Source organism: Pyrus communis, chromosome 5 (assembly GCF_963583255.1).
Source record: "Pyrus communis chromosome 5, drPyrComm1.1, whole genome shotgun sequence".
Classification (NCBI taxonomy): Eukaryota; Viridiplantae; Streptophyta; class Magnoliopsida; order Rosales; family Rosaceae; genus Pyrus; species Pyrus communis.
In genome coordinates, this window is record NC_084807.1 from 10,789,808 (window position 1) to 10,817,212 (window position 27,405).

At 43.2% G+C, this 27,405-nt stretch overlaps 1 protein-coding gene across 1 annotated transcript; it reads left to right on the plus strand.

The window, feature by feature from the left end:
• The first annotated feature begins 209 nt into the window (after positions 1-209).
• Positions 210-3,783, plus strand: LOC137735475 (protein cornichon homolog 4-like). The gene is made up of 5 exons (XM_068474906.1): positions 210-485; positions 1,457-1,638; positions 2,828-2,950; positions 3,054-3,122; positions 3,462-3,783. The coding sequence occupies exons 1-4, from the start codon at positions 414-416 to the stop codon at positions 3,085-3,087; spliced, it is 411 nt and encodes a 136-aa protein (XP_068331007.1). The 5' UTR covers positions 210-413; the 3' UTR covers positions 3,088-3,122; positions 3,462-3,783.
• The last annotated feature ends 23,622 nt before the right edge of the window (positions 3,784-27,405 follow it).

The following is a 27,405-nucleotide window of genomic DNA, read 5'->3' on the forward strand; positions in this document are numbered from 1 at the left end:
TTTAAAGCACCATAATCTCTTATTTATTGTTTATTTACGTCCTTCCCTTAATCCCATTTGATTTATTTCGAATCGGCCACGGACCATTCAACCTTTTGACTAATTTGATTTAGATTAAAAATAAGTTTTTATGGGAGATAATTCCCACGGCATTTATTATTTTATAATTTTTATTTTAAGAAGCCAAAGTGTGGTACAACTAGAAATACTTACCTGCCGTAAAACAAGAACTGGATTTCTGCTTGAAGAAACAAAGCAGCAGAAAGATTTATTCCTTAAATTTTGTGTTTTTCTGTGATAAAATAAGATACAAACTGAGAGAAAAGGTCAAAGCGCAGATACAGTAAGACACAGACGAATACACAAAAAGTGGAGAGAGAGAGAGAGAGAGAGGGAGAGCGTGGTGACTGGGTATGGAGATGCTGTGGACATGGCTGCTGAGTTTCTTCTTCATTCTAGCTTTGTTATGCATTCTGGGTTATCAGGTAATTCTTCCTCGATTTTATCCCACTTTTTTTTTTAATTAATTAAATTATTTTATTTTATTTATTCAAAACATACTCATTTGATTCACAGACTAGGATCATCTGGGTATTTAGATTTCACCTTTATAATGTAATTAGTTTTTCTTAATTAATTAATTTATTTTTAATTTGAAATCAAGTATCTATTCGCATATGTTGTTTTGGATTTTCATGAAACTAGAAAGGGGATTTATCTTTCTATTGTTCTTTTGAAAATTTCCACAATTTTTTTTACCCTTCAATCTAAGTTGACTTAGAAGGCATGTTGCAGAACTTGCAGGAAGGAATTTTACAAAACTTGTAAATAAAAAGAAATACTGGCTCAATGTGTCAAGGCTGTATTTTTTCATCTTCTATCAAATGATAGATTTTGTTAGATTAGATTTAGATTAGTCACCGACGGAGTTCTAACCCAAGCCATTACGTAAGGGCTCAAGAGTTCTAACCCAAGCCATTACGTAAGGGCTCAACTCTTTTCCCCCCAGTATGGTAAAGCCACTAAGGTTGGTTCTTTTACAAAATTTGTAGAAAATATCAGTATGTAGGAATTTTACGTGTGCGTGTGTGCGCATTGAGAATTTAAAGATATGCATATCGATTTTAAGTTACATTCTTGTGCCGAATAACCTGAGTTTGTAAAACGAAAAAAAAAAAAATAATAATAATTGATCAGGCATAAGCTTAATTATGGTGAAAATACTCCTAGATATTGTGCTGAAATTCTAGTTAAATGAAGGGCAACTTTTGTTTACACTCAATACAGTTTCTTGTCGGAAAGTGTCGATAACTCCTGTTACTACCTACTCGAGTTGTTCTACAAGTCATATTTAGCTATGACACATAAAAAGTCTTGCACTGTGTGGTGAATCTGGTTACTTAGTCGCAGTTCTTGAGATTTTTAGATATATGACCCCTGTGAATGTTGAATGCAGCTTGTGTGCTTGGTGGACCTCGAGTATGACTACATCAACCCATATGATTCATCATCTCGGATAAACAATGTCATTTTGCCAGAATTTATTATTCAAGGAGTTTTGTGCTTCATTCTTCTTATAGCGCGACATTGGTTCATGCTTTTCATGGCTCTGCCACACCTATATTATAATGTCAATTTGTAAGTTTCTTTCTCGCCCATTACTCAAATGTTGTTGTGTCTAGAATTGTATAACTGACGACCTCTGTGTAATCATAGGGTAGAGCTTAAGTTACATATAAATTTAGTGTCAACTACATGGTTATGGGTTTTTCTTTTTTGGTATGCCTTTCCATATGTCTCGTTAATCTTGAAAGAAAAAAATTGCTCATGGTGGATTATGAATTCATCATTTTGACCAATACTTAACTGAAAAGTGGGAAACTTGAATATGATTATACTATAACTTTGTTCGAAGTGAAGCATGCTACATGGTATGTAAGGCAGCTAGGTAATCAACTGGACATTGTAAGAGAATAGTTGTTACAATAAATGATGGTAGCATTCTGGTGTGTCACTGTAACCCCGTTTACATGTTTTTGGTGAAGAACGGAATACAGCCCATACACAACCCCATTTACATGTTAATAACAAGTTGGGATAAGGATTTTATACTTGATTACAATTTGGTTTTATTGATATTGACATACGGTCAAGTTATGAACTGGCAATATTTTTAGTGAAATCTGGATTTTTAGAATTTCTAGTTCTAATAAGACTGACTACTCAATAATTTTTGGTGAAATCTGGATCCTTACCATGAACTGTCAATTGGCTGAGAGGCGGTTTGAGAAATTTGTAATATGCTTTAACAAATTAAGTGACATTTCACCACCCCAGATAATGAAATTGTACCTTCTCATAACCTCCCTCCACCTGTTACCCATCCTTTCACTGTGCTCCCTCCCTCCCTCTCTCTATGTCTGCGTGTTGAACAGCGCCTTCTGCCATTCATAACCTACCTATATGGATGCTAATACTCAAACTAAATGCACAATGGTCTCTGGATGGCATCATGTCATAATATAATTTGGATTGCAAATTATATTGAGTGCATTAGGAAATTATACTAATATCGGTGTATTTTCTGTATTTTTTGATGTTTTTAATGAAGCATGCAAAACTAGACGTGGAACATTCATAATTTCCAAGTTGTAGAGAACACAGTTTATTTTTGTTCTTTAAAGCTGGGCAATGATTGATCATGAAAAGAATCATATTATTTCAATTTCATATGATTAGGAGAGTAATAATTTTATTCAGAAAACTTCTTTAGATACCGCATTAGAGTTTATCATCATATCTGATATGATCTGTGACTCTTTGTCAGGTATGTGACGAGACGACACTTGGTAGATGTGACTGAGATCTATAACCAACTGAGCTGGGAGAAAAAGCAACGCTTTTTTAAGATTGGCTATCTTTTGGTCCTATTCATTCTTTCTTTATTCTGGTATTGTTTTTCACTCCCTTAGTAAATTGTTTGTGGCTCTTTTGAAGTACTCTGGTGGTGCTCGGGTGAAATTAAATTTTCCTTTCCTGTAAATGTGGTTTAGGTTGCTTTGGAGCATTGGAGACGAATACGAATAACCAGGCATCATCGCTTCCACCAAGCTTTGTCCATTGTAAGTTATATTACTCTTTGATTTCTGTTGTGTTTTGTGGTTAGAAGTGGCTATTGTGCTTTTATTGTTGGGCAAAAGCAGGTTTATTGCTTAACTCAGATTCTTTAGGGAATAAGAAGTGGCTATTGCATCATCGGCTTGCTGGTGTAATGTGTGTCCTTCGCCAAAATGTATCTAAATTTCACAAGTTGGCATTATTTTGTATTTTGGTCGATCTTTGTTATCTCTTATCAGAACTGTAATCATTTGCATGTCATGTTTTGAGCTTTGGTTTATGTGGTTGTGATACCAGGTATGGCGTTTTTCATGAATGAAACTAATTACTGTGGTTAATTTCAGGTTTTTATCATGGAGCCAGAGAGACGGACACTCGTGGCTATAAAATCAGGACTTGTGCGCAATTCAGCCTGGTTTTGGCACCTGATTTGTTAAAGTTTTTGTGTATATGCTTTCACTCATCCCTTGTACCCATAAATTTTATCTCAATTACAATGTGAAGCAGCATAAGTTACAATGTGGCACAGAAAATTTTTGCATCCTCCTTTACCCTTGACAAATTGATTTGGGAGCCATCCCCTTTTGGGAAATTTTCCTTTCTCTTCTAGTTATGATCTAATTTGAATGAGACAGTGATTGTGCTTGGGAAAAAGTTATTTGCCGGCATTTCATTCCGCCTCGACTATCTATTTTGTTTTGGCGTCATTCCGCCTCGACTATACACAGTGATGTGGTATTTCTTCGGCTTATGTTTGTTGTGTTTGTCATGTTTTTTAGGAATCTGTTGCTAATCTTTTTTATGGCTGTCAGTTTCTAAGCATCTTTAGTGGTTAGAATGTTGATTGGTACATCTTTGCCTTTTTCATATTCTTTAGTTGTTTTTTCTGGATATTTTTGTGCGGAAGCCCTTTTTCTGTCAGTAGGCCAATCTATGGGTCATTGCGGGTCTTTTTACTAGTTCGGCTATTCAGAAAGTTCAAAACAAGTTTTTTTTTTTTTCCGGCTCGTTCAATCTCTTACCATCGTCTTTGCATGTTTATCATTTTTGAGCTCGTGCATGGCAGGATGTTTATTCATGGATTCTCTCATGGTTTAAATATTATTCAGCCTATTCCTCGCAAGGTACCTCCTATTCTTCCCATGTTATGGTCTCCTCCTTGCTATCCTTGGATTAAACTTAATATGAATGATTTGTCTAAAGGAAATTCTGGTCCTGCTACTGTTTGGACCCAATTTTACACTATCGGCCTGAGTAATCGAGGCTGTGTGAATGTGTAGAATTTTAACCGTCAGATGATTCTGAATATTAAGAGGCAGTGATTTTGTATGAACTCGGCCCGTATACTTTGAGTCATTTGATGAAAGAGACCATATTTTATATTACCATTTTGTTAAGAATTTATTAAAATGGTAATTATCTTATAGTTGCAGCTTGATAGTCAAATAAATAAGAGAAGTTGCATTGTACAAGGACTCTGTGTGGTTACGCATCGTGCAGCTTGGTTGGTTTGCGCTCCTGATCAACACGGAAGATGTTACTTATCAAAATCTAAGGATAAAGACAACATGCACAAATATGAGATGTGATCAGGATGAACTTTTTGATAATGCATGGTTTGCATTTGGTTGGAAGTAAAATGATATGGATGAAAGGCATTTTGGTTAAATGTCTACATTCTTATTAATATAAAATGAGTGCTTATCTTGTTTAAGCACGAGCTGCATGTGGAGTGAATGTGAATCTGGTTGCATTTTTGACTAAGTTCAGAAGGCCGGTATTGTAGGATTCGACCGAAACTTGAACGGTGGAAGAGTTTTAGTAGGATGGTGGAACTTCAATCAACCTTAGAACTTCTCAACCAACATGCACTCGTCCCTATAAATAAGAGGCACCGTGCAACAATCAAAGGACATTCAATTCAACACACAACTGCCTTGCGCAAAACTTCTCAAACATCTTGAGATTTTTTATTTTCTTTTTCCTGCCGAAACATCTTCAGTTTGGATAAACAGCACTGTGAAGGCAACCGGCGAAAACCTTCAGTTTGGATAAACAGCACTGTTGCCTTAGAATCAGCCGATCGCAAAGCACCTTCAGTTTGGATAAACAGTACTACGTCGAGGCTGACTGGTTACCTATCCAAGTCTCGGTCGAGAAGGGTTTCCGAATCCTTATTGGCAGAGGTCATCTTATTAGACTTCTTGGCGAAGTAAGGTGTTACAAGTTACGACATTCGGTGCATTAAACGCCTAGTGGTTTTATGATTGGATACTTCTACGTGAGTTTCAGAGTTCGGCATTCTGAGGGCCGAACCACATTTACCATCAAGACACACATTACCTTTGAATACTTATGTCCATATAGTCTGGTGTCGATTCGATGTGCTTATACTCTCACGAATATAATTACCGTGACTAAATCCGACGCCGACGATTCGTGAACTTTACAAAACTAGCAGCCTTGTCTTCAGGCTCGAGAATCCAAAGGCCGAGATTTGTTTCTTCCTTAGCCGCAGTTGCAAGATAAAGAAGTCAGCAACGTACTCAACGCAACATCAACAAATCTTACTCCTCGGCCGAGCTCGGCCGACGAGTTGGCACACCCCGCATTCAACCGAATGACGTAGTTAGCTTATTAATTACTCGGCCTGCGCGCCACGTAGGCTTTGTAATTTTTAGGATCAACATAGTTGGCACGCCCAATGGGACACAATGCTAAAACTACAAAGTTTATATGATATATCAAGATTCCAATCTGGCTCCACGTAGCCGATTGTACGAGCTCCTAGAGGAATTGAAAAAACACAATGAGGAACGAAAAAGATCTTTGGAAGTGGAAAAAATTCTTCATTACCATATAGAGATGCAAAAATCATTCGCTTACATGTTGAGAATAAAAGCTCATGTTACCCTGCAAGAGCAATGGGTAAATGAAGACAGGGCTCGATTTAATACCTGGCTAGATGGAAAATATTTTCCTTACGTTTTCGACTACAAATCGATTCCATTTGAGGAATGGTTGGTTGAAAAGATCGGGGGTTAATTTTCCGCTCCGGCCATAATCAGACATTGGCCTAAGAAAATTGTTACTTTAGCCGAAGAACAAAGGCCACCTATTTTTTCGGTCGAGACCGAAAATATGGTCGGCCAAGAAGAAAAACCTAGGCCACCTATATTTTCGATCAAGGTTAAAAGTGTGGCAGGCCTAAAAGAAAATGTTCAGGTTTCTGAGCTAAAAATTGACTTAGAAAATGATTCGTCAGAGGAGTGTTCCAATGACGAACAAGACCAATACACGACTTCAGACCATAAAACCACATCAATTGATATGGTAATTGGAGACATGGTTTTAGATGCCGAACCAACGCCAATCGATATGATTATTGGTGATAAAGCCGATATGGAGAAATCCCGTTCGGCTAAGTTGTTCGAATGGAAAGTCGAAATTGGCAAAGTTATTATGCCTGGGGGGCATAATAATTGTCCAACACATTCGGCGGCCGATGGTAAAAAATCTTTCGTCAAGACAGAAATATTTGGAGAAAATTCTTTTCTCGGCCTAGAGCGAAATCAATTTGAGAATTTTGATGTAAAAAGATCTCGGCTAGAAATAAAACATCGTTGGCCTCCTCCACTTTATGGTTTGGCCGTTTTTATTTTCGTTTGCTAAAATATATATATATATATATATATGTATAATGAATAAATTATTTTCTTAACCATTCGGTTTTTCAGCCAATACTTGAGAAAATAAAGGGGACAACAAAATGGTGTGCTGGGCTGAAGGATTGGAATTTTAGTGCCGAATGCATTTTTATTCGATGGTGGTTTCTCAGTAGTCCTCGTCCACATGGCTCAACTGATTTTCACATCTTCTGAATCATGTGATTATTGATTATTGGTGATCTTTGGTAGACTCCTCTTGGTCGAAACCCACAACTCAAATGACTGTTAAGAAGAATATTTGCAGCATGCTCTCCACCTATCCATCTAATTCGGTCGACCTTCCTTCCCTTCGGTCGGCCTTCCTTCCCTTCGGTCGGCCATGGGAGTTTAGTTTTTCCATTCGGCCAAGTCATTCGGCCATTAAGACTTCCATTCAGCCATTAAGACTTTTGACCATTTGAAGTTTTATATATATATATATATATATATATATATATATACATACTCGGCCATGGAACTTGATTTTCCATTCGGCCAGGTCATTCGGCCATTAAGACTTTTTGACCATTTAAAGTTATATATACTGTTGACCCTAAAAATTACAAAACCTACGTGGCGCGCAGGCCGAGTAACTAGTAAGCTAACTACGTCCTTCGGTTGAATGCGGGGCGTGCCAACTCGTCGGCCGAGCTCGGCCGAGGAGTAAAATTTGCTGATGTCGCTTTGAGCGCGTCGTTGACTTCTTTATCTTGCGATTGCGACCGAGGAAGGAACACTCTCGGTCTCTGAGTTCTACAGCCTGAAGACAAGGCTGCTAATTCTGCGGAGTTCAATAATCGTCGGAGCCCGATTCGGTCACCGTGATTATATTCGTGAGAGTATAAGCACGTCGAATCGAGACCAAGGTGTATGGGCACAGGTACTCGAACGTAATGTATGTCTTGATGGTAAACGTAGTTCGGCCGTCGGAATGCCGAACCCTGAAACCTACTTGCGAGTATCCAATCATAAAACCACTCGGCGTCCTGTACGCCGAGCAATGCGATTCGTAACACCTAACTATGCCGAGAAAGCTTAGCAAGGTGACCTCTGCCAACAAAGGTTCGAAAACCTTTCTCGACCGAGACTTGGGTAGATAATTGGTCGACCTCGACGCAGTGCTGTTTATCCAAACTGAAGATGCTTCTCGGTCGGCTGATTCTGCGGCAGCAGTGCTGTTTATCCAAACTGAAGGTGCTCGCCGGGCGCTTCCACAGTGCTGTTTATCCAAATTGAAGGTGTGTCGGCAGAAAAAGAAAAGGAAAAATCTCAAGATGTTGAGAGGTTTTGCGCAAGGCAATTGTATGCTGATTTGAAGGTCCCTTTTCTGTTGCATGATTTCTTGTATTTATAGTGCCCCATCCCCTGAAACCGACTCCGATTTGGATTGGGAGTCCTTGTCCCAATTCGCCTCTTCCTCGAACAAACCTACTCCTACTGGGATTCTGCATTTTCCTTTTTTCGGGACTTCATTCCTTGCTGGTCGAGAATCCTAGTTGCACCAGGACTTCCTCGACCTTTCTATTTATCTGGACTACTTCTGATAGGATTTGGCCGACCCTGCCAGCTGGCCCGGGCCTTATTATTCGGCCCATATTACTTGTCATCACCTTGGGCCGAGCGCATCCTGCTACTCGGCCCAGCAATAATAATTTGGGTCCAAACATTGCCCCCTCGCTTCTGAGGTCGCCGACCGTTAATTCTTGGTCGGGCCTCGACCTTGAAGAAGCGAAAACGTTTTTTCTCTTTTGGACTTTACTTCCTTAATGACCGTTATTCCTGCGTATTTATTAGACATGATTGCACTTTCCTCGTTGCCCCCAACGCGTGGCCACGTGTCGATTCTCCGCCGTTCTTAAAACTTTCAATCGTGGGCCTCGAGACCGTGTAATAACTGGAACATCTCATCCTCATTAATGCCTTAAAACTGGCGTCGCACGCAATCGTGCGTCCTGGATTTTCGACTCCTCGATCCCCTCTTCGCAGGTTCCCAAAATATCCGAAATGATTGAGCCCTTCCCGGTTAAATTTCCCCCTAATTTGAACCAGTGCTTTTTGAATCCCAGACGTTTGATATTCATCCTGAAAAGCCTATAAATACCCATATTTCTGCCATTCGCCTTTTACGTTTTCAGAAATTCTAAAATTTCAATTTCCTCATTCTTGTTCGTCCCAATCAAACTTCCCAGTTCTTCCTTCTGCGATTTCTTCCCAGTTTTCCTTTCTGCAATTTCTTCTTCTTCCAATGGCCTCCTTTATCTCAAAACTTTCCGATGAAATCAACAAATGCAAAGACTTCATCGATCGGAGCGCAATCAAAACCCTACGCTTCGAAAATGACATGGCCACGACTCATCAGATTCTGGGCCCCCTTTTCAGAGATGCCGTGCCGATGTCCATCACCACCCTTCTCAAGGAGCAGTGCCTAAGACCCCTGCTTCAAGGGGTCGACTGGTCCAAATGGTGCTTGGCTCGGCCTCAAGGAGCTTGGCCCTCGACCACCACAGCCTGGGCCGCCTGGGTGGATCGAATGAGATCATTCTTCGGCGAGGAGTGGAAAGCCCTTGGCATCTATGATGCCATCCTGCTCTCGACCATGGAGATTGCCATGGACAAAGAGCTGCTTATGGCGGCCTTGACCCTATGGTGTTCGGCCACCAACACCATGGTCCTTCCATTTGGACCCCTCGGCCCTACGATCCTCGACATCTCGGCCATTCTTGGGACTCCACCATCCGGCCTCCCAATCGATGCCGCTCTTTCTGGAAGCCCCTCCCTCCTCGACCTGAAGGCGCTTTTCGACGAGCGGGCTGTCGAAACGCTCAGCCGAGGCGGTCGGGAGCCTTCAAGAGAAGAAGTTCAGAAGCTTCATAAGAACTTCTTCAACTACAATACTCTGATTCTCCATTTCGCCGGCCGAGGCGAGGAGAGTCTCAGGAAGGGAGAACATGAAGCCTTCCTCTTCTATTGGTACAACAAATTTATTTGTTGTACCAGGTCGAACAAGTGCTTGGTCGAGAATATGCCAGTGGCCCAGGCCCTGGCTAGTGGTCACTCTCTGGCGCTTAGCCCGGCTATTCTCGCCAACCTTTTTCGTTGCTTGGCCGAGACGACCGTCAACAAGATTGACCCGCACCAGAATGGACCCCTCTGGGTTTTCCAACTCTGGCTGCAGGTCTATTTTTCCACTCTTCGGCCTGAGGTCCCCGCCTTCCAGCGCTCGGCCGCCCTTGGCCCCCAACTTGCCTCTCGATCGGCTCCTCCTCACCGGGCTGACGAGGTCCTCAAGCACTTTTTCAGTCTCGAAGTTCTTTCAGACGACGAGTTTTTGGTGTGCCGGCGCCAGGAGTACCCTGCGTCAATCGGGCTTCCGATGGCAACTTGGGCCTCGGCCGAGGACGCGGGCCTTCGTCAGTCCTGGGGGTCAATCGTACTGGCTCGCGACCTTCCCCTTGGTTGCGACGCTCGCCGAGCCGGTTGGGAGGTCTACCAGCCCCACTTTGTCGCCCGACAGCTCGGCTACCTCCAAGGTTGCCCTGTACCCCTGATCGTCTCTCGTTCCCTCCTGAGCCGGGGACGTCTTTCTGGTTCTTCCGAGAGGGAGTGCCGGACGATGGAGCAGGAGTTTCAGGAGCGGTGCAAGAAGTTCCGTCTTCGGCCAATGATAGGAGCATATTCATGCGACTTAAATGGCTTGTTCTCGTGCATTTACGTTATGTTTCTTTAGTTATTTTAGTACTTTAAGCTATTTTCGTGTGTTTGTAGGTCCAAAGGGCTAAAGGAGCAAAAAGATGCATTTTGGAGACTTTTGGAGCACTTTTGGGCTAAGGACGGATAGCTTATGCTTGAAGCCAAAGTGTTGGACGAAATTGAAGACCTAATTGGAGCCAAAGTGTTGGAACCTTGTTCTCTTTAGTTTTAGGACATTTAAACCTTTCCTAATCCCAATCATGCCATGCATAACACACATCCATTCTAACACATTGTCATTGCACATGCATTTCCTTCATTAGTTAACCCACATGCACTTATCACTTATCATCACCACATATCATATCACTTAATCACTTATCACTTATCATCACCACTTAACCACTTATCATATCATAACCACATATCATATCACTTATCACTTATCACTTAACATATCATCCACCTACTTCACCTACAACATCCACCTACTTCACCTACAAATGACATAGCCATATGTTCCCTCCACTACTCCTATAAATACCCTTGCATTCATTCATTCATGGATATCTCATATTTCCATTCACAACACTTCACACAACACAAATACACATCCATTGCCGCAATTCCCCTTCCATTTTCTGTGCAGTTTTTCTCCTTCATTGCAGCCACTATCCAACCACTTCCCATCCCTCCAAAACACTTCACATAATCCCCAAAGCTCACCTTAGACCTTGTGCTACAACAACGAGGAAGAAAAGAGTGCTTAAACGTTCATACAATTCAAGTTTGAGTTGTTGGAATGTTTAGGTGTTTCTTTGATTTCAAAGTTTAAATTTAATTCTCTTTGTTTTGTACGTATGAGGAATGGAAGAGAAGAGTGCCTAAACGTTCATACAATTCAAGTTTGAGTTGTTGGAATGTTTAGGTGTTTCTTTGATTTCAAAGTTATGAGGAACTAATTCCCCTTTAGCTAGGGGGTGATTCGAAACTATGTTTATATTTGCAATATGAATTGATTAACTTTCGTTGGAATTTCATAAGTTGTTGATTCAATTTGTTTAACCGTTTGATTGATAACTTATTTATGTATGTTTATTAAGAATGCGCGCTTAATTTTCATGCATGAATATGACGCTAGAATATAAGTGAGTTTCACCTAATCGTTATGAACTTATATTCACAAGTAGTGGAGGTTGCTTATAAACAATCGCGTTAAATGAATTCTTGGCACGAGTTTCATGCGTATTCCATAGTAACGAATGCCTTGTCAACACTTATAGTTTTCATGATGCTTAATGATCTTTGATTGTATCTTTATTGTGCTGTTCACGTAAAGGACTTTTGGAGAATGTTGTGAATTGCGTTGCGCTAACCCATCCAATTCATTAACTTAAGGAAAACTTGACGGTTAATTTAAGCGGACCTAATTAACCCGGAGTGTTGAGTTTCATAATTTATCGAAAGACCAACTGAGAATCAATCTTGTATGCAAGTGTAACATGTATGGAGATGAACCCCTTAGCTAGCATTCATCCATAAATTTCATATTTACATTCTGTCTAGTTTATTAACTTGTTTCGTTATTTCAATCTTCGTAAAAACCTCAATCCCCCTTTTGCTTTAATGTTCATTTTAGTTAGAATTCAATTTAGTTTGTGTTTTTAAAGCATTTTGCGTTTTTGATTTGTTTTAGTATTTTAAAGTTTAGTTTTACATTCTTTGAGTCTAGTTTAGTGTTTTATATTATGTTTTTACGTTTTTAAGTCAAATCCAAGTGATTAACAATCCCTCCTAATCCCCGGTCCAGAACGATCCCTACTTGCACCTATACTACAATTGATAAAAAGAGGGTTTAATTTGTGTGCGTATAAACCACGCATCAGCCAACCGTTCCGGAATCCTTGGGCACCGATACGTTTGGGGACTGGTGGGACGAGTACGCTGGCGACTTCTTCGGTGCCTCGGCCGAAGACGTGGTGAGCAAAGCGTTTGGTGACCGGCCCAGATCAGTGCCCTCGACTCAACCTAAGGAGTCGGTCCAAGGTATATTGTTGACTAATTGCTTTGCCAGTTCAGAAAAACTCACTTGTCTTTGTTTACTAATTGCTTTGCTATTTCAGGGGGTCGCGGGTCGAAAACTGTCGAGGTGGTCACCGCGGTGGCAAGGATGAAGAAGCTGGTGCCCAAGAAGGGGACCCTTGTCACCAAGCGGTCGGTCCCTGCCAAACGGCCCCACCAAGAGACTGAGCCGGCGGAAAAGACCCCTCGCCCTTCTAAACGCGTCAAGAAGTTGGCAAAGAAGGGCGACCGGGAAATTCATGTCGTCCCCAGTGACACTACTGGGACGCCTGCTCCTGCCGGCTCTCCAACTGTGCCGGCTACCCCGGCATCTCCAACCCCGAATCCTACAGCCGTCTCCCCGGCCGATCCAATCGTCGCACCTGCTCCAGCTTCGGAGCCGGTCGTGGTACCTGAGGTGGGGAAGTCGACTGCGCCTGCCGAAGCACCCTTGTCTTCAACGGTCGTTTTGGAGGTATAATTCTGCTTCCACTTGCTTCTTTAGGTTTCTGGTCGTAACGCTAAATATTCTCTTTTTTGTTCAGGATGTCGAGAGCGAGAGCGACGAGGTCCCGCTGCAGCGCCGTCGTCGACCAGTTAGCTCCCCTCCCGTCCATCCTCCTCCGGTTGTCGAGGTGACTGTTCGACCGCGTTCTCCTGCGGAGGATCGTGGCAAGAGACCGATGGCCGATCCTGAGGCTACAGCCGAATCGCCGATCCATCCGCAGGATGAAGATCCCCCCATTCCTCCACAGGAAGTCTCTTCGGCCTTCGTGAGTCTCGCTTTTTATTGTGCTGATTTTTTTTGTGTGGCACATGTTTTTAAAAGATTATTAAATGTCAGGTGCCCTAACATTCGTATCACCGGCAATTTTATGCGCCGAGGGGCGTTGTCTATATTTCATGGCCGCCATCGTGGCCATCTAATGTAGATGATCTCCATCGGCCGCGTGAATTGCGTAGCGGTCTAAGGCACTGGGCTCGGCCATTAAGTTCCCTGGGTTCGAGCAATGACCCAGAGGGCATGGCCGAAGTCTCCTCTCGGCAGGTCTAAAACACTTTCCCTTTTTTTATGCATTATATCACGACGTCTTCTTTCTTTCTCAAAGTTTTCCTTTTACGTGCAGCCGTCGTGGGAAGTGGAGCTTGACGCTCTTCTTCAGAGCACGACAGGTGAGGCCGGCTCCTCTGCAGCTCCGGCCGAATCGGCGGGAGCCACGCCAGCCGAAGTCTTCGTGAAGCTGCACGAAGTCTTGTCTCTGATTGCCTCCCAAGCTCTCCGGCGCAAGGGCCTTGATTCTGTTGGAGAGTGTCTCAATGACCTCGCCAGTGGCGGTCACCTGAGCCCGGAGGGTATCTCATTCCTTACCGATCTCCTGGAGCGGACTCGGCAACACTTTCTCATCTTCGAGCGAGCCTTACAAGCCGAGGACGATTTGAAGGTGGCCAAGGTCGCGCATGAGGCTGGTCGAGTAGAGATGGAGGCTTTCAAAGCAAAGAAAGCAAAGCTGACCGAGTTTGATCTCCAGATTTCTGACCTCCAGCGTCAGATTTCTGACCTTCAACGCCAAAGGTCGGCTGCTGCTTCCGAGCTTGAGAAGGATTTTGAGGCTAACAAGGCTCGGCTGACGGCCTTCGCTGCCGGCGCACGGCGTATCCAGCAACTGCAGTGCAACAAGAAAACGCGGCAGGCTGAGATAATTTTGAGCGAGGCGAAGTGGCTGGAGCTGAAAGCTGCCCTTGAGACTTTCCTCCCTTCGACCCCTTAGGAATTTAATCATTGTATTTGTTCTCTTGTAATGAATCTTTTGTTATCAAAACAATGGTTATTTTGCTATCAGTACAATGGTCTTACTCTTGCATTTCCCATGTAATTGGGTAGTACTTCTTTAAAAACTTTCCATTAATCGGCAATTTATGAACTGAACCCGTCCGATCTCTTAGATGATATGCCCCCTTGCCGAGTACTTTGTGAATGATGAATGGCCCTTCCCAATTCGGCGACCACTTACCAAACCTGGGATCTTTAATCCCAACGGGCAACATAGTTTGCCAAACCAATTCTCCTTCGCCGAACGTTTTTTGTCTTACACGCTGATTATACGCTCGCTCGGCAATTTTCTTTTGTGCTATTAACAAGTTAACTGCATCGATTCGACTTTCTTCTAAGTCTTCTAACTCTTGTCGCATCGCTTGACTATATTCAATACTGTTCAAATCACTCTGCTCGATTATTCGCAACGAACTTATACTCAATTCGACCGGTAACACGGCGTCGTGTCCATAAGTTAACGCGTAAGGAGTGGTTCCAGTGGCCGACCGGGGTGAAGTTCGGTATGCCCATAATGCTTCACTTAACTTCAAATGCCACAAACCAGGTTTCTCTTTTACCATTTTTTCAAGGATGCCGATCAACATTTTGTTGCTTGCCTCGGCCTGTCCGTTTGCCTGTGGGTAGTAAGGCGTAGATTGCTCGAGTTGGATATTCAATCTTGCCGCGTATTCCCTAAACCTATCGGCCGTAAAAATAGTGCCATTATCAGTTATGATCGTTTCTGGCACACCGAATCTGGTCACAATATTCTCCTCTACGAAGTTGCATACCTCTTTAGCCGTTAATTCGGCGTATGACCTTGCCTCGACCCACTTAGTGAAATAGTCAGTTGTTACAATTATCCATGCGTGTTTCGTTGCCCCCGATGATGGCGTAATTTTGCCAATTACATCCATTGCCCAACCCCTGAACGGCCATGGCTTAGTAACCGAGTGTAGCAATTCGGCCGGGGCTCTCTGAACGGGTCCATGAATCTGGCATGATACGCATCTCTGCGCATATTCGATGCAATCCTTTAATATATTGGGCCAAAAATAACCATGTCGTCGGAGCAACCAACGCATCTTTCGTCCAGATTGGTGCGCTCCGCAAATTCCTTCATGTACCTCGGCCATTACTTGGGCGGCCTCGTGTGGGCCGAGGCACAATAGTAGTAAACCATCTTCGCCCTTGCGATATAATTCATTTTGATACGACACGTAATTCGTCGCGAGCACCTTCGTTCTTCGGTCGTGTTTCCCATTGGGGTTATTGAGGTACCGTAACATCGTCTTTCTCCAATCATCCGGTTCTACTTCGACGGCGCATACTTCTATGGGATCTCCTCGTTCTAACAGGGATGGGAGCGACATCACCCTTGTACGTATTACGTGCGTGCGTTGGAGAGTTTGCTGATTAATCAAAACGGGGTACGAGCGTTGACCCGTGTTCGCAATTTCCATAATTTGACTTAGTTTGCCCCCCATGAGTTGTGCTCCGGAGGCGATCTGGGCGAGTTCGTCGGCGTCAGTATTGTGGATACGTGAAATGTGTTCAAATGTGATTTGGTCGAACGACTCGGCCAGGTAAGTGGCGACCATGTGATAGGGAGCTAAAGTACAACTCATGCAACGAAACACGCCGTTCAGTTGGTTAATCACAAGTTCGGAATCACCAAGGACGAGAACGTGGGGGGCCCGTAGATCGTGTAAAACATGGAGGCCGATAATGAGGGCTTCATACTCGGCCTGATTATTGGTGCAGCTGAAATCTAACTTGAGAGAAAAACACCATCGGCAGTGGTCAGGCGACTGAATTGCGATGCCGACACCTGCCGAGGTCGAAGTACTGGAACCATCAAAATGCATAGTCCAATGGTTATCGCGTGTGGTGACGAAACCGATGTCGACCTCGCCCCCCTCAAGACCATAAGGGGATGGGTGTTGTGCCAGGAAGTCGGCGAGGGCTTGCCCCTTGACGGCCTTTTGGGGTACATACTGAAGGCTGAACTCGGATAAGGCGAGTGTCCATTTCCCAATCCGGCCTTTGACTATAGGCCGAGTCAGCATGTAACGAATTACGTCGGTTTGTGCGATGACTTGCGTAACTGTGGGGAGCATGTAATGCCGAAGCTTGGATGCGGCGAAAAACAACGCTAAGCAAAGTTTTTCGACAGGGGAATAATTAAGTTCTGGTGAATTCAGGTGGCGGCTAAGGTAAAAGATAGCTTGTTCGCGGCGTTGTTATCTTGTGCGAGTAGGCACCCAATGGATTCAACAGCTGCCGAAATGTACAATTTGAGGGGTTTGTTGCGACAAGGTGGAATGAGCACAGGTGGGGTGGAAAGGGCCACCTTGATTTGCGTAAATGCAGCTTGATGCTCTTCGCGCCATTCAAATCGGTCGGTCTCCTTCAGTTTAAGGAGTGTAGAGAATGCTTTCATTTTACCGGCCGAATTGGCGATGAAACGACGGAGGAAATTGATCTGCCCGAGTAACGACTGAAGCTGCTTCTTTGTCGTCGGCGGTGGGGCGCTAATGATGGCGCGGGCTTTATTTTCGTCGACCTCGATGCCGCGATGGTGCACCAAAAATCCTAAGAAATTACCGGCCGAAACACCGAAAGCACACTTGGCCGGGTTCATCTTGAGGTTGTTTTTACGCATGCGAAGGAACGCTTGCCTCAGGTCGTCAAGGTGTGTTTGACGACGTTTGGATTACGACCACATCATCGATATAAACTTCGACGATTGTACCGATTAAGTCGTGAAAGATCATATTCATGGCTCGTTGGTATGTGGCGCCGGCATTCTTGAGACCGAAAGGCATGACTACCTATTCGTAAGTACCAAGTGCCCCCGGGCAACGGAAAGCCGTCTTGTGGACGTCAGCTTCGGCGATGAAAATCTGGTTATAACCTGCATGACCGTCCATAAAAGATAGCAGTTCATGATTAGCTGCGGCATCAATTAATAAATCTGAGATCGGCATTGTATATTCATCCTTGGGAGTAGCCAAATTTAGATTACGGAAATCGATGCAAATGCGAAGGGCACCGTTTTTCTTTAATACGGGGACGATATTGGCCAACCATTCGACATACCGAGCGGTCCTAATAAACCCGGCTTTTAGAAGCCGAACTAATTCTTCCTTAATGCCGAGTTGTACTTCGTTTGAAAATCGGCGAGGAGGCTGTCGAAAAGGCTTACACTCCTCCTTGATGCGTAGCTCATGCTCTACAAGGTTTCGGTCGAGGCCTGACATTTCATGATAACTCCACGCAAAGAAATTTTTAAATTCGTGGAGTAGTTTATGGAGTTCGACCTTCATGGACGGTGGGAGTAACGCACTAATAAACAATGTTCGAGGATCCTCGGCCGTGCCGACGTTCACTTCCTCTAACGGGTCCTTGACTTGAGGTCGATGGTCTTCGAGTTCGGCCGGCGCAGCCTGAACTTTATCGAAAGATAGAACGGGGCCATTATCTGCTTCGGCCAGAAATTCGATTAAATTGACGCCAGAATGTGGTTGCTTGGTAATGGCGTACCAATGGGCCAGCAGACGTTCCATTGTAGATGAAACCGCGGCCTGACGCCGTTCTTGTGTGGTGTGCTCAATCATCGGCATTGATGACCAAGTTCGCCAAGCCAAGTCTCGCCGAATCCTGTTGGACAATCTCGGCGCCGACCTCAATCACTTTTTGTACTGAAATTCTCGTCGGCCGTCCATCCTCGTTAAGGCCTTGGAGGGTGATGTAGCCGACGTGATCATCATAATAGCAGGCCTGAATCATGTTGGTTTCAAATGGTTGGTTATCGGCTGGGTGAACTATGACCGATTTGCCATCCTAAAAGATGAAGACTTGGTATAATGATGAAGGAATGCAGCTGGTTTGGTGGATCCAGTCGCGGCCAAGTAATGCGTTATAATCCGTCTTGGAATCAATGACAAAGAATGCCGTCATGTGTTGACGACCGGCAATGCTAACTTCCAACGGGAGCACCCCTTTGGTCTGAGATTTGTCACCAACAAAGCTGCTCATAGTGATCCCTGACGGAATGAGTTCATTATCAGAACGGCGTAAAGCCTTCATGACGGATATTGGCATAATGTTGACTGTGGCTCCACAGTCGACAAATACTTTAGAAATGGGAAATCCTTCGATGTGAGCCGTGACATACAACGGCTTTAGGTGTTGGAGATTAACCGAGGAGGAGCGGGGAAATAGCTCGGCCAAAGCTGCTTTGAGGTTATCTTCACTCTGGTTTTCTCGATCGTCGTCATTTGCGACGAAGTCTACTTGTGTGGCTTCCTCGGCAACTACATCCCCGACCAAGAAGCTTGACTGGTGGGTACTTGGTTGGAATTCAGCTGGTAGAACGTGTACCATACTAATCTCCATATGTTCGAGGACCGAGGGGCCCATGGGGTCATGGTCGTCGTCTTCCGGAGAACTATCCTCTGTAGCAGTCGTTGGAAAATCCTCGATCAAACTTTTGAGTTCCTCGGTAAGAGCCGGTATCCGAGACGTGGGAACCAAATCGAGTGTGGGTGAGCCATTTCCTTCGGCGATGTGGACTGCCGAAGATTTTCGTTGGTCCTTTGTTACACGGGCTCGTTCTTCATATGCAATACGGGCGTTCCTTGTGTCTAAATAGGTATCCAATCGTGCTATCCGTTTTTCCTCGTCGGCCGTGAGGCCGAAGAGCGATACAGCCGAGAAGACTTCGAAATGATAGCGTAAATGCTGAAGGTCTTCGAGCGAAAAGGGTAATTCGGCGGCGTCGATATCTGTATAAGGATCGACCTCAAAACCAAGGACCCGAGCCTCCCGTACATGTTGAAACCTAGCTTTAATGGCTGGATCAAAAGTTTTCTAGATAATTTGCTCGGCATCAGGGCAAGTTAGCGCTAAGTCGAGGGCTTCCTGACATGCCTTGGGGAGTCCGTACAAGTCATTTGCGGAGTATTTCTTATGAAATTCTCGCATGTATTCCAAGGATGCACCGAGGAACGGAGGGTGTAAGTTGCGCCGTATTTTGATAAGCGGCTCGCGCGGTGGTAACGGAGAAAGTTTCCTTTCGGCCTCTTGTGTAAAGTACTCTAGACGAGCTCTCGTTTCCCCAGGCCGGAGAAGGATCTTAATACGTTTCTCAGCCTCCTCAATGGTGGTTTCGAAACCAGCCTCCGCTACTTTCTTCCCTTCGGCTAACTCGGTCATGATAGTCGGGGTTGGCCGTTCGCTACTATCTTCCACGGCCTTTTTTGGTTGCCATTGATTGGCCGGGCTGGCCTGCGCTTCTTGTCGCCGAGCCATGCAATCTATCCGTTGACGACGACGTTTTTGGGATTTGGACAGTGCCGTATACAAACCAGTCGGAGAATTGTAACTGTACCAGCGTTGATCCGATGTCCTTGGTGGTTTGAAAGTTTTGCGATCGGCTGGTGAGGCCGAACTATTAGCATTGCGCGAGTAATAATCCTCATTGTGGAAAGGTGCGTCGAAATCCAGACGCCGCCTGACCGAGGTCTGGTCTTTCGGCCGGTGGGCCGAGTCGATCAAACACTTGATGTCGTGGAATTAACCCTGTCGACGATGTTGTAGAGGCCGCGGGTGGTGTTGAAGATGTCTTCCTCCCAGGCTCAACTGGTGTTTTACAGTGGTCACATAACACCTTTGATCCATGAGCCTCGTCGGAACTTGACCTTGTCATAGGCTCATCGGCGGGTGGCCTCGATTGTTCCGCTGGTGGTGCATTCGAAAAGATATCGAGCTGTAGTCTTGTGCGACCATTCCGTTTATGGACATGTTGCACCGGTACGTATTCGGCCTTCCCTTTGTTTTTAGGAAGGTGAGCATCCACCATACCAATCATCGTCGAAGGGAAAGGATTAACATCGACCGCCATCTTTTCCGGAAATTTCAACTTACCTTTTTCGATCCAGCTTTGAATTGTGTCCCGGAACACAACACAATTATTGGTTGCATGCTTATTAGAATTATGATACTTGCAGTATATCTTTCCTTTTAATTCGTCGGCCTTAGGGATAGTATGTCCTGGCCGAAGTTTGATGATCTTTGCTGCCAATAACTGATCGAAAATTGCATCAGCTTTGGTGATATCAAAAGTGTATACTTTTGATGACTTGCCCGTTTCCTCGGCGGTCAAACGGGTTTTGGCGTCTTTGGTATTTACTTGCGCCAAAGCCTTGCAAACATAAGGTTTGTCTATTATTATCTCGGCCGCGTCCACACTAACATACTGAGAGTCTTCACTTTCGGCCGATGCATAGCTCACCGTGGGGTTCTTATACAACGTCCCCCAGGATGGTGACTTCGATATCTTTTCTTCTCGGAGCAGATAATCATATTGCTCGACATGTTGAGCAAGTTCGTACATATCCCGAATATTTGCCCCCAGAAACTTCTTTTTGTACTCCACGTCTAATCCGTTAAGGGCGATCCTGACGAACTCCACTTCGGGGAGTGGTACTCGGCACCAATTCCTGGCCGACTTAAACCTTGTTAAGTACTCCATTGGAGACTCGTCGGATGCTTGAGCCATCCTGGCCAAGGATGATACGGATATCTCCATCCCTGGCCGATAGAATTGTTCATGGAATTTTTCGACCAACTCTTCCCAACTCTGCACAGAATTGGGTGGAAGATTAATGTACCAGGCGAAAGCTGAACCTGTCAGTGAAAAATTAAACAAACGTAGTTTGTAGAAGTCGCTATTGACGTCTCCACACTGCGCTGTGAACCGAGCCACATGTTCTAATGAGGATAAAGACGACTCCCCGGCAAAGAGGCTGAAATCAGGGATCTTAAATCCTCGTGGGTATTCAAACCTTTCTACATAAGCCGGGTATGGATGAATGAATTTTGGAAACTTCGGCCCTTTCTTCAGGGCCGAATCAATCATTCTCTGGACTTCGGTCATGTTTACGGAAGCGGCTTCTTCTCCCTGGCTTGGTCCCTCGGATCTATTCCCTGGTCCACCTCTTCTTTCTAAGGTGATTGGTTGCGGTCGGGCGGGCCCTCTCTCGGCTGGTATTGGCACATTCGTCGAAATCTGCCGAGGTGGGCCGACCTGGCCATCTTCGAAAGCTTTACTAACCAATAGTTCGAGCATTCTGGTCTGTGTATCGCTATTACTACGTATTGCGTCTAGCAAATCATTCATCTTCTGACCAATCGACTGCTCGACCTGACGATATTGTTCATCCAGTCGTCTCCGAAGGAATGTCCTAGTTGGTGGATCGGAACCTTCTCCACCATCGTCATCACAATCTTCTACAATCCCTTCCATGAACATTCCAGCTGTTTGATTCGGGACTGTGGGGTTGTAAGGTTGTCCGCCGAGACAGACTTCATTCTCCCGGCGTGTTATACTAGTGGCCTCGGGCGGCGCAATTATGATCGGATTTTTTGTAGAATGCAAATCCTGCCCAAGGCCTTGCACTGGCAAGTCAGTTGTTGACTTTCCCATGGTTGTTTTCTGCTTCGTAGACCGTGTCTCAATGGTCATGAACTCCGAAGGTTTAGCATAATGGTCCCACCGGGCGTGCCAAAATGTTGACCCTAAAAATTACAAAACCTACGTGGCGCGCAGGCCGAGTAACTAGTAAGCTAACTACGTCCTTCGGTTGAATGCGGGGCGTGCCAACTCGTCGGCCGAGCTCGGCCGAGGAGTAAAATTTGCTGATGTCGCTTTGAGCGCGTCGTTGACTTCTTTATCTTGCGATTGCGACCGAGGAAGGAACACTCTCGGTCTCTGAGTTCTACAGCCTGAAGACAAGGCTGCTAATTCTGCGGAGTTCAATAATCGTCGGAGCCCGATTCGGTCACCGTGATTATATTCGTGAGAGTATAAGCACGTCGAATCGAGACCAAGGTGTATGGGCACAGGTACTCGAACGTAATGTATGTCTTGATGGTAAACGTAGTTCGGCCGTCGGAATGCCGAACCCTGAAACCTACTTGCGAGTATCCAATCATAAAACCACTCGGCGTCCTGTACGCCGAGCAATGCGATTCGTAACACCTAACTATGCCGAGAAAGCTTAGCAAGGTGACCTCTGCCAACAAAGGTTCGAAAACCTTTCTCGACCGAGACTTGGGTAGATAATCGGTCGACCTCGACGCAGTGCTGTTTATCCAAACTGAAGATGCTTCTCGGTCGGCTGATTCTGCGGCAGCAGTGCTGTTTATCCAAACTGAAGGTGCTCGCCGGGCGCTTCCACAGTGCTGTTTATCCAAATTGAAGGTGTGTCGGCAGAAAAAGAAAAGGAAAAATCTCAAGATGTTGAGAGGTTTTGCGCAGGGCAATTGTATGCTGATTTGAAAGTCCCTTTTCTGTTGCATGATTTCTTGTATTTATAGTGCCCCATCCCCTGAAACCGACTCCGATTTGGATTGGGAGTCCTTGTCCCAATTCGCCTCTTCCTCGAACAAACCTACTCCTACTGGGATTCTGCATTTTCCTTTTTTCGGGACTTCATTCCTTGCTGGTCGAGAATCCTAGTTGCACCAGGACTTCCTCGACCTTTCTATTTATCTGGACTACTTCTGATAAGATTTGGCCGACCCTGCCAGCTGGCCCGGGCCTTATTATTCGGCCCATATTACTTGTCATCACCTTGGGCCGAGCGCATCCTGCTACTCGGCCCAGCAATAATAATTTGGGTCCAAACATATACATATACATATATATATATATATAAAAGTGCAGGCGGCAAAGCCGTCCATATTATTTAAACTGCGGAAGTAAAACATATAAAAACAGAGTAGCATATCAAAATAATGAATTATAATGAATTAAATGTAATGATGCAAATAATGCAAATATATTTTGAAAATAAGTTTTATTAAAAACTTACTGTAATGCAGATTACAAACTGATATTGCCTAATGGCAGATGAAACAAGTAAACAAGGTGGAGCTCGCAGGCATCCTGAATAATATATGTATTACAAGTGTTTGGAAATATTCTCTGTTCTATTGAATACGCAGAGACTGTTTAAAAAACTGTGTCCTTCCTCTGAAGCTGAGTTCTTCTTTTATAGAGGGAGGAGAATGACTGAAGCTTGCAAATTAGACCCGGGAATCCCGCTGTCCTCTGAAGAAGGCTGGCAAAGCTGTGTAATCACGTTTGTTTCTTCTTCAAAAGTTGAATGAATAGTGAAGATGCTTTGATTCTTTTACAAAAGTTAAATGAATAGTGATTTTTTTGTTTTTCACTATTGATGAATAGTGATTTTTTTGTTTTTCACTATTGATGAATAGTGACCTTGTCTTGTCTTTGCGGAAGAAATGAGAACAGCTACTGCTGATGATGCTGTTTGGCTGACACAATCACATGGGCAAATAATGCAGTTCAATAGTCGAACGGATCTTGTGCGTCTTGAAGGTCCACTTGATCAGCCCAATTGGCGGGAGGCTGAGACTCTGTATCAGAAGCATCAGAGTCCGAACCTGAACCTTTTCTTTTTTGTAGCATTGCCGCTTCAGTCATGAGCTGTTGAGCCAAGTCCAGAAGCTGGGAGGACTTATCAGATTTCTCATTTTTCTTTGCGTTGGAGGACTTAGAAGGTTTTCCTTTGAGGGAAGATGACGGGCTAATATCTGATAAGGATTGAATTGGCTCCTGGGTTTTTAGCAACTCAGGAAATTGCTGATGAACTAGCAAAACTTGTGAGGACGAAGTTGAAACTTTGATTGGCAGTGCCTGAGAAGATGCTTGGGGAAATTCCATTTTTACAAGATCAATAATTTTTTGGTGATTGAATTTATCCCACCATTTTACCCATCGGGTTCTATAAATACCACCAATGTCTACTTCACAGTTCCATTTGAGAATCCATGAGATCTTATACTTGGCCATGAGCAATGAAAAAATAGTAACTCTGTTGTCGAAACGACTTCTGTCAAAACTGGGCTGGAAATTGTTTGTGAGTACATGACGAAGGTCATCTGGAATGATAGAAGAGCTTGGGCCATGGGAAGCCCACCAATCTGGAAACCATGCAGGAAACCGCAATATGAAATTCTTATCAAAGGTTAAGAACCATGAATGACTAAAGTCTTCTGTCTGGTGGAGAAAAATGTTGGTTCATGCCTGGATATAATCATAGTAATTGTAATGGTTGTTTGGGATGAGAACATGTTGAGTATGAAGGGGTTTTGTGTGATAAAGGGGAATTCCCCATTCGAGTTCGGTAAGGAATTTTCCAATATGGAGTGAATGATACAATATTTTGTTTTGATGAGTGGTACTGAAAATTGGCTTAATAGCAATGCTTTCTGTTTCTGAAAGGATAGCCTGGTAATATTTTAGGCTTTTATAGGATTCAGTTGGTAAGAAATGAAAATTTGGTGGAAGAAGTAATTTGGCAATGCGCTCTGGGGGTTGGTTTTTGTCAATGTGAAGAGGGATGCTAAAAAGCTTTTCTGAATTGGGATTTTGGACATATGTAAATGTTTTAGCATAGCTAGGTGTTTTGGGTTGTGAAGGTGTTGGAGAACGCACTGAAGAGTAAGGATCATAAGGGGTGGCTAAGGCCGTTTGGTAATTTGGTCGGATATTTCCTACTGGTGATCCTAAGGGAGTAAATCTGTTTGTAATGGCGAGGGCCGATGAAGAGTCGGGAATAGACTCTTGCTTTACTGGTGCTGGGGTTTGGGTAAGGGTGGTTGGAAGTCTTCTTTGCTGGTTAGGATTAGTACCCATTCTTCCCCTACAAAAATTCTCTGGTTAGAAAATCTGGGATGCAATTCTGGCTGCCTTTAATGTATTCAATATCAAAATCAAAAATACTTAATATGGCTTGCCAGCGTGCAAAAATCTGTTTTGATGCAATATTTTGAACATCTTTTTGTAAAACATGTTTTGCAGATTTGCAATCGACCCGAATAAAAAAATTTTGATTTAATAAATCATCTTGGAACTTGCTAATACATAATACAATAGATAATATCTCTTTTTTAATAGTACTATAATTAGCTTGAGCAGAATTCCAAACTCCTGAATGGAAACGAACAATTTGTTCAGGAGTTTCGGAAGAAATTTTCTGTTTAAGGATACCTCCATAACCGATTTCAGATGCGTCGTTTTCGACTATTTTGAGAGAGCCGGGAGTTGGAATGCCAAGGCAAGGCAAAGTCTTGACATGATTTTTGATCTGTTTGACAATGGAAGTATGATTTTGTGACCATGATGGAGTATTTTCCTTGAGACGATCAAACAGGGGCTGACATTGTTGATGCAGATGAGGATAAAATTCTGAAACATAATTGAGAGATCCAAGGAATCTTTGAAGCTGGGTTTTATCAATAATTTGATCTGGAAATTTATCAGCAAACTGGATAACTCGATCAATTGGTTGGATGGTAGACCTGTAAATATGGTAACCTAAAAATTTAACTTTGGTTTGAAATAACTTAATCTTAGATGCCGAAACAACTAACTCATTGGACCTAATGATCCTAACAAATGCATGCAAATGCTTCCGATGCTCATCTATTGATTTTGAGAAAATTAATACATCATCAATATAAACAATCGAAAAATGGCTGTATTGATTAAAAATTTCATTCATGATATTTTGAAATTCACTTGGTGCATTTTTCAAGCCGAAAGGCATTACATTCCACTCGTAATGTCCGAAAGGAGTTACAAAAGCAGTTTTGTATTTATCAGATTCATGAATTTAAATTTGCCAAAAGCCTGATTTCATATCAAATTTAGAAAAAACAGTTGCCTGAGAAAGTCTTTTTATCAAATCTCTTTTGTTAGGAATTGGATATCGGATCCATTCTAAAACATCATTCAAAGGTTTGTAGTTGATAACCAGTCGTGGAGCCGCGTTCTAATTCTGCGTTTTTCTGGACATAAAAAGCATGGCAAGACCATGGAGATTTGCTTTTACGGATAATTCCTTTTTCTAAAAGTTGATTAATTTCAGTTTTACAAAACTATAAAACTTCTTGATTCATTTGAATTGGTCGTGCTTTTGTGGGGATTTTTGATTCAACAAAATCTTTAATATAAGGTAATTTAATAATATGCTGTTTTCTATGCCAAAAAGCATTGGGGAGATCTGAACAGATTTCTTTAGTAAACTTATCAGAAAACTGGGAAATAGAATCTAATAAAACTTTATTTGTGAGCTGTTCTTCAACTCTTTTGTGTCTAATTTCGTCTTGTAAAAACGCAATTTGCTGGGATTTTGCAGTAATCTGGTTGAGGGTTTTTGAAACATTATCTTTTTAAAGTTGTTTTAACTTTTTAAGATCTGTTTACATACAAAATTCAAAAGTAATTTTTTGGCCAAAAACATTGGTAGAAATGCAGTTATAATGAACTTTGAAATGATAGATTAATACAATGAAAGGGAGTCCCAAAATGACTGGATCAGAAATATTCTTGATCAAAACAAATGGAGTTTTAAAACAAACATTTTGTTGACAAACGTGAGCTTTGGGAATTTCATAGTTTAATTTCATCGGGGATTGATTTGCAGCGCTAAGTGTTTTCGTAGACTTGTGAAAATATTTAGTAGGTATTAACCCTTCTTGAATGTAATTTAAATCTGCACCTGAATCAATTAAAGCGATGGTTTCTAAATGAAAATCTTCGATTACTATCGTAACTTTAGAATACCATTTTCAAATTCTTATTTTGTCTAAAAGACTTAAAACAAGTTCTTTTGAAGAAGAAGATTTAGTTGAGTGAGCGTCGGAATCGGAATTTGAGGAAGAACCATTTTGTTCTTGGACGAGTTCTTGCGTACGTACTCTACTGAGTTGTGAACGAATTTCGGTATTTTCGGATTTTAAAAACTTAATTTCTGATTTAATTTAATTAATTTCTTTTTGTAAATCCTTGATGGTTAAATCCTTTTTTGGTTTATTAAACCGTTCCAAAGTGGTGCTGTGAGAAATCTTTTGAGAAGAAGTTTGACTAGTGCCAAGTTCATGAGGAGAAATCAAATTTTTGAGTTTTTTCAAATAAAA

Coding starts and splice junctions, on each gene's coding strand:
- LOC137735475 (XM_068474906.1), top strand. CDS start 414: ATGGAGATGCTGTGGACATGGCTGCTGAGTTTCTTCTTCATTCTAGCT. Junction 486..1,456: donor TATGCATTCTGGGTTATCAG/GTAATTCTTCCT, acceptor TGTTGAATGCAG/CTTGTGTGCTTGGTGGACCT. Junction 2,951..3,053: donor TTCATTCTTTCTTTATTCTG/GTATTGTTTTTC, acceptor AATGTGGTTTAG/GTTGCTTTGGAGCATTGGAG.